Source organism: Arvicola amphibius, chromosome 5 (genome assembly GCF_903992535.2).
Source record: "Arvicola amphibius chromosome 5, mArvAmp1.2, whole genome shotgun sequence".
Lineage (NCBI taxonomy): Eukaryota > Metazoa > Chordata > Mammalia > Rodentia > Cricetidae > Arvicola > Arvicola amphibius.
The window spans coordinates 113,427,872-113,437,876 of record NC_052051.1 but is presented as its reverse complement, the minus strand read 5'-3'; the positions used below and the strand labels follow the sequence as shown (position 1 = coordinate 113,437,876).

The following is a 10,005-nucleotide window of genomic DNA, read 5'->3' as shown; positions in this document are numbered from 1 at the left end:
TCTATGAATCCACTAGGGTCGGGACTGGAGGTTTGCTCTAAGGAAGAATAGGTGTCTGTCAGAGGGTAGGATGGTTAGAATATGGAAAAATGGAGAAGGAACAAAATTCAACAAGACAACTCAAGAGCCGAATTCACAGAATCCAGGGCTGAGGTCACTGAGGTGAGAGGGGGAGGAGGAGGAATAGTGCTTCAGGCTGTGCTCACTTGAAGCAAAAGCAGTAGAGAAGCCTGGAAGGGCCATCTGCCAGCTTCCTCTAGACCTGCTCCAAGTTAAATCTTTCCCCCAGGAAAGGGAGGGATAATTCATTCATGAATCAAGCTGAGTCTAGAACAGGAAATGTGACTCTGAACTATGCAGAGGAATCTCTTTTGTAAAGAGCACACTGGCTTTACCACCTGTGTGGCGAGGCAATGTCAAAGTCAGGGAGATCTACTTATTAGTGAGGTGTGTAGACAAAACCATCATGGTTTTGGCACTATAGCAGAGCATGGAGAACACAGATGTGTTCTGACATCAACATACCCGGGCGTGGAATTCTGATGGTGGAGCCCTGGGGCAGGTTAATCATCCCATGCCACAGTGAGCATCCTCACCTGTAAAGGGGGTAGTAAGAGTGCTTGCACCTTACAGGGGCTGAAGTAAGAATGAAATGAAATAATCTAGGAAAAACACTTTGGCATCTAATTTTACACATTCACTACTTAAAACATAAAAGATAGTGGGGCTCAGAAAAATTCAGGACAGCGATTATACACACACTACCGGAGCTATTGCCAGAGACAAAAGGACAGCTAGGCTGGAGCTGCTCCCAGGCTCAGGCTGCCTAAGGGAAGAGCTTTAACAGGCCAACCCTGCTGGTTGAAACAGAGATATCCTGCTTGTACACACTGAGCATTCAGTCTCTTTTGGGACATTTCTCACTGACGGTCAGATATGAACAAATCAAAGTAATTAGAATTATTATTGGTAGGAAAACTGTACTAATGCTACTGGGAACACCTGGAGATTTGCAATATTAAGGTGGAATCCCATTTTCAGGGGAAATATTCAGCTCCTGGAGTTTTCAAAGTGTGGAGGACACACTGAAGTGACAGCAGTGGAGGTGTGTGGACCCCAGCAGAACTGGCAGTCAGATGCTACAGAGGGATTTCTTCCCTTTGATCCCAAATGAGCAGAAACTCCTCTAAAACCCAGTACCATAGATCAAAGTCCTGTCAAATCCTGGTACCCAAAGATGTCCATGTGTGTGGTGGTGGGGGAAGTCCTATCTGCCTAGAAAGCAACTCTTACTGGAACTATGAACAAAGAGATTGCTAAGAAAGAAAAATACACCATGTAAAAGAGCCAAAGTCAGTTATATGCCACATGCTTAAATAAAAATTCACAGCCACTGGAAGGAGGTAGTGGGGAAAGATTGCCAATTTTATGACGTGATTCTGGATTCTTTTCTTAAGAAGTCTCCAAGCCATCTAGGCCGAGACTTGCAGTTCATACCTAGGCTGAGCCTGGGGGATGACCCTGCAGGGCTGCTGTAGGCCCTCACCTCAGGCTCTTGCCCTTCCTGACTTCTGGCTTTCCACTCCAGCACTTCCCAGGAGCAGGTTCTGCCTAGTCTTCACCAGAAGCTCCTGCTCCTCTTAGAGAAGGATCCAGGGGTTTTACCTGATCCCCACTCTTGAGAGAGGAGCATCTATTCTTCAGAAAGCACCTAACTGTTTTCTGTGTGTTCCCTAAAGCCACAGGCACCGTAGAACTAGGGGAAACTAGTTTAGACAGGTCTGGTGACACAGGACTATAATCCTAACTACTCAGGAGATCCAGACGGAAGGACCACAAGTTGAAGGTCTGTCTGTGATACAGGGTGAGTTAGTCTGGACAATTTAAGTAAGGCCTTATCTCTAAAAAGCTTTTTTGAAAAAGGGCTGGGATATAGCTTAACAGCGACTGCTTGCCTAGCTTATGCGAGGTCCCCGGTTTGGTCCCCAGTACTACCTATCGACACATGCATGTTTCTTAGGCACTCCACCTATCTTTCCCAAATCGTGGCACCCTTAGCTTTAAATATTGATAAAGTTTCATTATATTTTTGTTTCTTTTTGTTTTTTGAGACAGGGTTTCTCTGTGCAACAGCCCTAGCTGTCCTTGAACTAGCACTGTAGGCCAGGCTGGCCTGGAACTCACCAAGATCCACCTGCCTCTGCTTCCCAAGGGACGAAAGGCCTGCGCCACCAATGCCCAGCACTTTTTTTAATCATCAGAGTTGTAGTTGTCACTTATGGAACTTACTCCAACTCTTAGTCTATACGTTTTGTTATGAAAAGAGAAAAACAGCAAATTTCCTTGGTATTCACCCAGAGAAGCCTGGAGCTGTAAACTGGAATATTCTGTGGTCATGCGTAAGTTTTTAAAACATAGCCCATCACCAAGAGGGCTTCATACAGTGGGATTTCTACCAGGAACAACTTGGAGAAGTACCTGTTGTAACTTATCCTCTGATCTTGCTTGAAGGTATGTGAAAATATTAAAATGATAAAAAGCAAAAATACACAAAACAAACAAATAAAACTCTACTTCTTAAAGCCAAGTAGACATATCCATAAGGCCTTTGTTTGCTTGTTTTTAAAATTTTACTCAGAAGTCCAAGAGGTGGTTCTCCTTGGTTAGATAATCTGATCTTGTAGAACAGGGGATCTCAACCTGTGGGTCATGACCCCCTTGGACTCACATATCAGATATTTACACGATGATGCACAACAGCAGCACAACTATAATTATGAAGTAGCAACGAAATAATGCTAAGGTTGGGGGCCACAAGCCGAGCTGTATTAAAGGGCCAGTGTTAGGAAGGTTGGGCTATTGTTCTAGAAGGATCCAATAAAAGTGTACTGAAGATTTCCTCCTGTGCTATGTTTTGTGGCTTCACTTCTCTCTTTCTATTCTACTAGAAAAGCAGAGAGAAGGCCCTACGTCAAGACACAACTCTTCATCCAACGTCACAGACTCCTGTAACCCATGTACTTCTCCAAACCAACTCCAAACCTAAGCTGAGAGGAGCAGAGCAAGGTCTTCAGAGGAAAGGAGCAGGATTCATGGCATGTTCTCCCTCATTTTCAGAACAGCTTAGTTAACGACCACATGGCTGAACAAGTTATTAAAAGTTGATCCAAGAAGCCACAGAGGAAGTCTATTCACAAAAAAATCTTATAAGGAAATAAATTTGTTTTTAAATAAAATTTAAAATGTGGTTTTCCCACGTGAGAAAACACATTTAACCTACTCGTTAATGATGAGTTGTAGGCAAATGTCCACCGACTACCAAGTTCTGGAGGTGTCTCCATTGACCAAAAACCAAACCGAAACAAAACAAACAGGCCACCAACCGCCCCCCCCCCAAAAGACTGAAACAAAAGACTGATGATCTGTTTATGTAGTCACATGAAAAATAAACATCTTTATTTTTTGCCTACTTTATTTCATTTTTTTCAAATAAAATTTAAATCTGTACAAAGTATACTGTTACAGTATATATTTTGTAAGAATCAAGGCCTAAAAGAATCACAATACTTCAATAAGCAGTACAGCAGACCTCGCTAGCTTCAGCTTTGATATTGAACAAACTCAAGCCGGCTGATGCACAACACGGTTGCTTGGTTTCCACATGGTGAGTTCCCAGCACTGATTTGGGAGAACATGACAGCAAATATGGTTATATTACAGCCCAACACACTGCGCTTCTTCATATGATAATAACTGCACATATTTAACACAGAATGCTCAAATTTACTTTTAAAATTGCATTTGCTTACTTTTTAGTTGGCAAAATTCAGCATTCTTAAATGGGGTCCCCAAACAGTGCAAATTAATGATATTCTATTGTGTACTGGCACAACTCCAATAAGGATTAACGTGTAAACTCAAAGAATATCAAGAACTTAGCCCTAGGTTTTAACTAATATACACCTGGTCCATTTAACCAAAGTCATTTTGGAAAGATAGTAAAGAACAACTCTATTTCTGAAAGGACATTGTTTTGACCATTCTTTAGAGAAGGTAATTTTTTAAATTGTCATTAAAATTTTTACTATAAAAATTTTACAAACTTGATTAGAAATTTCAAGATGATTCACAGCAGACAAATACAAACTGTTTATATTCCAACAACAGCAAGGCTTAGACTTTCAAGTGGAGCACAACCGTGTCAGCTGTGTTAACTGAAACTGGACAGTGGACTAAGTTTATAAGTGGTGCTGGGTCTAGCAAGTGTAAATACACAGTATATTTCAATGAAAAGAATTGTCTTCTTTATACTTTATTTGTTTTCCCATAAGGAAACATTAATGTTTACATTCTTTAATAAAGTTAATCTTACATCAGAATATAACTTAATACTGTCAGCAACAGGGACCACACACAGTAAATAAGAAGCACATTGAAAATAAGTCTGATTTCACATAGATTAACATTTGTTGGTTAATAAAATATCGACAGTATTACAATCTTACAATATTTACAGTAAGAAAAATCTAGAGTAATATATACCTTTCACAGCAGGACTCTTTCGAAAGTTTTTCCAGTTTGGGATTGTGTGTACACAAAAAGCTCAAAATAAAGCAACTCTGCATGTAATCTTAAAGTAACGGCTACAGGGGACTCTATCATGGCCATTGAAAATAATGGTGACTTCTCACGGAGTCTGTGGCATCTGAGAACCCAGTTAATTTACCAAAGTCTCGCTCAAACCAGCCTTTGTTACCCAGATTAAACCAGCTAGTTACCCAGATTAAAGCTGCAGAACTCCGGCCTTCCCCAACTGCTGAAAACCCAACAGACGTTCTCATCATGCTATAAAGAAAAGCGGGAAAACTGGTTTCAGCTCATACCTTATGGCTGGAAGCTTTCAACTAGTGCATATTTTCTAACATATGCTAAAAGAGGGCTGGTTTCATCCCCAAGCATCACAAGAGTCTACCCTCCAAGTACAGGGCATCCTGATGATGTCAAGCTCACTCATTTCAACTCTTGTGCATTAAGATAAGGCATGAACTTGGCCCATACAATACCAGTCAGTATCTTGGAGACTTGAGATTGGGGCAAAGGAACAGATTTGTGTAGTCTGCACTGAGAGCAACAGGAAAAATGGGAAGTGATGTACATTTCCAACCAGAATGACAAGAAGACCCACATCCCTAAACTGGAATTTGGCCAGGGCATCAGAGTTAGCACCCCCTCTCTGAGTACCACAAACAATTAGGATGTGTGCTCTGGGCCTCCTCCTGGAGAGCATCTACAGTAAGTAACGCAGTGTGGGACATTATTTCAGTGATGACTCCCAAGGAAGCAGATATAATTCTTGAATCTGGGGCTGTCTACAACCCGAGGTCAATCCTCAGAGCTGTGACCCGTCCCAACTCTGCTTACTTCACGATATCTGATGGGCACAGAGCACTCAGGGATACGGCTGCTGGCTACTTTGGACTCTAGATCTTACAGGTAATCAACAGGTATCTGGGATTGAATTAGCAAACTGTACCATGGCTCCTTAAACAGACACTGTCAGGTTTGAAATCATGTCAAGCATGAATCTTCACTGTCAGGTCAGAATTCAAAGTAGGAGTGTTCCCACATCAGCCAAGGTTATTTTGTCAAAACCTCAGAGGAGTTGGACAATTTTTCAGTTTGCAAGTGATTGGTTACTTATTTCAGTCAAGCTGGATTGGCAAACCAGACTGAACTATTTAGTTTGTGTTTTGATTCTTACATTGTGCTAACCCAAAGCTGTTGCATTTGGGCTAAATACACTGACAGAGAAAATTCAAACAAAAGTTTAAGAAAACTTCTGCGACATTTTCTTTTTTGAAGTCGATGCAAGATTGAAAGGTATTTCTACCCAACAAAGTCTGTTTAAGTGTTTAATGTTACTTCCTTTTGGTCCTATACAGAATGCTATGACTTCTATATAGGTCTGAATGCTGCTCCGTGTAGATTCCTTCTGTATATCTAAAAATATATACTTTTCAGTAGTTCAATACATGGTTAATCTTCCCACAGAGGAAGATTTTTGTAATCACATGTTGCAAAGTAGAAAAACATCTCCTTTCTAAGAAAGGAAATACACTTTTCTATTGTACACTTTTGAATAAGCCCAAAGGCATGCACCAAAAATCATTATTAAACTAATCCATGCACTAAAATGGCGTGGAGTTGCCTTAAAGTGCTGCTTCTTGATTTTTAAATTTGAAGACATCTGTCAGGTGTTCAAAGTCCTCCCCCACCCCTACCCCCACCCCATGGTATCAAGAGAGAAAAGTAAAAAGTATGCATAAATCTTTTAGACTACTCTTTACATGGGGAAAAGATGGATATATCAACTATCCTATATGTAAACTGGACTCCCAGTTTTAAATAAAGTCAATATTTACTGGTAAAAATTGTCAAAGCTAATACACCCAAACAAATGTTACTAGTAAATAATGTTCTACATAGAGAATAATTTACTTTGGTTTTATGCACCTTCTCAAAAATAATACTAGTGTCCCATACTTCACCAAACTGATGTGTTCCAGCAAAGTTGTAAGGCAACTTATTTTTCCCTAGTGCCATCTTTTTTCCCAACAGACAAAACTAAAATCTTTTGGTGAGGAAGGGGTTAAGATAATGGCTAACCCCTTGGCATCCTGAGCATTGTGGTTTATCAAACTCTACCCTGCTAACACTGCCAGGCATCTGGAGCCCTACCTTGAACCAGGAATGGCTCCCATATCTGGAGATGACCTGACTCCTTATACACAGCTCTCATAACTTTACTTCTCTTTCCCTTCTATCTGGATGTTATAAAGTCTAACAAAGCTAGTTGCAATATCACATTTCGCTAGTAGGGGCCACCATGTAATAATTCCAATCTGAAATGTTTTAAGCCAATAGCTCTTAATTTTATCAATTAATTTGCATTAAAAAATTGTGTACAGTCTGCAAAGAGCAGAAGTTCACAATTTGGGTTTCAGAAGGTAAGTGATGACTCTAAGGTTGTAATAAAATTATCTGTATAATGTGCACCTTTTTTTTCTGGGGCGAAGGGCCATCACTTTCATCAGCTTTTCAAAGGTATCTGTGACCTCCCCAAAAGCGTTACAGGGACTTCGAGGGATACCCGTAATTCACTGTATAACAGGATTAGGAAATGGAGGCAGACAACAATGGCCTGGGGGCTGCTCTTTCCCTTTACTCATATTTGGGAAATAAGTGCTTCCAAGTAGGAAAAGAAATTAAGCTGGTTAACCTCCACTAAAAAAAAAAAAAAAAAAAAAAGCCACTTGCTACAATTTTCTCACGTCCATATGCAGTAAATTTAGGTATAAAGACTGAATCTTTTCTTTTCCTCAGGAAATTCACAGATATAATGATAAATGCCATCCACATTTAAAGAGCTAAGGCCATCAAACGTAGGTAACTCTAATGATATGAGCCTTTAACTTGCGGTTTTGTGTACAGAATTATCTAGAGTCAAATTCATATTCATTAACTTTCATTCCAAAATGTTGGTCCACATGTAGACAACCTGGCTCAATTCCTGTACATAACCCTAAAACCTGGACTATGCTAAAACTTTCTACTTAAATTAAAAACAAAGCTACAGGCTCCTCCATGGAATCTAGCCACATACATCCACACCATGTTGTAGACAACATTCTCATTTCAAAAACATCACTCAATTTTCAACAGAATTTGCAAACACTGTGAAACACAATGACCAACAGAACATGGGAAGAACATGTCACGATTAACACCCCCATCCAGAACACATTCAGAATAGCCAGATCTGAAAAGAGGCCTCTTACTTGCTGGTTTTAAGTGTGAGATGTGTAAAAAGCTACAGGGAAAGAAATAGAAAATGAGATCATTAAGTAACTTATAAAAACAATTCCAGCCAAAAATATATCTCTCTGTTCCATTGAGAAAATTCAATTTGTTTCTTTTTTTTTCTTTTTCTTTCTTTCTTTTTTTTTTTTTTTTTTTTTTTCAGCTCTGAATACAGCATCACACATTCACAGGTACACTGTTTGTTCTCCATGCAGAGCACATCAAGGAAGCTAAGACTGCCTCTGATTAAACCAAAGTCTCACATCCTTTGCTGTCCCCATCCCTCAAAAAGTGAGTCAATCTTAAATTCTCAAAAGGAACGGTCATTTCACGTAATATCGGTTATGTGACACAAACCACGAAGAAACTATATGAACTTTATGGAAAGCTACACAGAAAAGGGAACTGGCATCTACTTTACTTCCAGTTTCTTAAGCATGTGCCCAGTAAGACTCATATCATTTGCTAAATGAAACATACCAACACTCCAAAGCCAGGCCATACCCGGCTGGAAGTGGGATCTCAAAGACACAATTTCATATACATAGACATATTTCCTATCCTAAGCTTTTACTTTTCTTAAACAGTTTAATAAAGCTCACATTTATAAAGAATTTTATTGGCAAATAAAGATCAATATTAAAAATTTTATCAGAACAAATTTTACTGTTACATAGTTAACATTAATAAATATTTTCTTGGCCTTATAAAGCATATGTAATTGCATATGAGTTTAACTTTGGGTGGGATATTGAAAATAATTCTTGTAAGAAATTAAGAAAGACTAGAAACAAAAGTGAAAGTGACTAGTCTTTAACTTCCAAAAAATCAAGTGCAAAGATAAATAGTGCAATAATGAAACCTATAAATTTACAGGCCACTTTACAGTCTTTTCTGCTTTTGCGCTTTTCTACATTATTATCAAACCCTAAAAACTGTATGCAGCATAGAAATGGGCTATCATTTATCTCCATTGCCTAGACTCAAGGAAACCTTTCAGACTTGTCTCAGTCATTTAAAGCACTAGTTCTTTACTTCTTTTAAACAATTCCTAAGGGAGGAGCTATTTAAGAAGGCTCTGCACAGACTTAAACTATAGTATGTTAACTATAATTTGAAATCTGACACACAATAAAATGTGAAAATTATACTAAGTGTCAACTCTGCAAAATAAGCTATGTAAAAATAATCCTGCTATTGTTAATGAACTTGACACTTGAGAAAAGACCAAGTATAGACCAAAACTTCCTTTTGGCTATTTTAAAAACAAATTATCACAGGAATGTATAGGGATCTGATTAAAATGAAACTTTAAAGTAATGTGTCAAAATTACTGGGAATAAACCCATAGTAAATTTACAGTCAATCTGAATCTGAACTATGTAACTTTAAAACAAATATTTACCTTAAATAATTTAAAACACTCCTGGGATTATAGAACAGATAACTAATCATTGTCAACACACCTTACAAAGAACAAGAACCTGGGTGATATATTAAATTAGAATTAACACCTGTCTACACTAACTTTAAGGAATCCAACAACTTTAAAGTAGGAAAACAAACAGAAACACGAATTCAGGGGATATGTTGTCTAATTCTGGAACTGCATTCCCAAGGGTTTACGACCCATTTTAGATAGGTGTTAGGGCTACAAATGTAAAGGAAATAGAAAAGATATTTAAGATAGCAATTCAGTGATTTATCTGGTTTACTGTCTTCTAAAAAATGTATGTGGACCAAAGGCTAAAGTATCTATAAAATAAGGACCTTTGGGTGTGGATCTTGTAGATTAGAAAGATAATCTTGAAATGCAAACATAAGCTACACTATGACAAGAGCCCAAGATAATAGTGTACAATAAATGTCACTGACAGTTTAAAAATGGCAAACAAAAGGTTGAACTGTTCTTTTTTTCCAAAATAGTAAGTTCCTAACAGCAATCTGCGTTGACCAGGAAACCTGCCGTTTCACAATTATGCTACTTGACTTTGTTCAGAGGAGCAGACGTACTATAAACCCTCAAACCATCATATATACACATCAAAGCAGATTTGTATAATCCATCAGCATCACCACAACTAGCAACAGACGGACAGTTTTCTCTTTGCTGACAGTGGACATGACACCTCTTTAGTGAAGCTG

General features: G+C 38.7%; 1 protein-coding gene across 1 annotated transcript; it reads right to left on the bottom strand.

Annotated features, from left to right (window-relative positions):
* Positions 1-3,420: 3,420 nt before the first annotated feature.
* Positions 3,421-4,126, bottom strand: LOC119814149 (IgA inducing protein). Its single transcript, XM_038329535.2, has one exon. It carries the CDS (start codon positions 3,759-3,761, stop codon positions 3,600-3,602), a length of 162 nt encoding a protein of 53 aa, XP_038185463.1. The 5' UTR covers positions 3,762-4,126; the 3' UTR covers positions 3,421-3,599.
* Between the last annotated feature and the right edge of the window lie 5,879 nt (positions 4,127-10,005).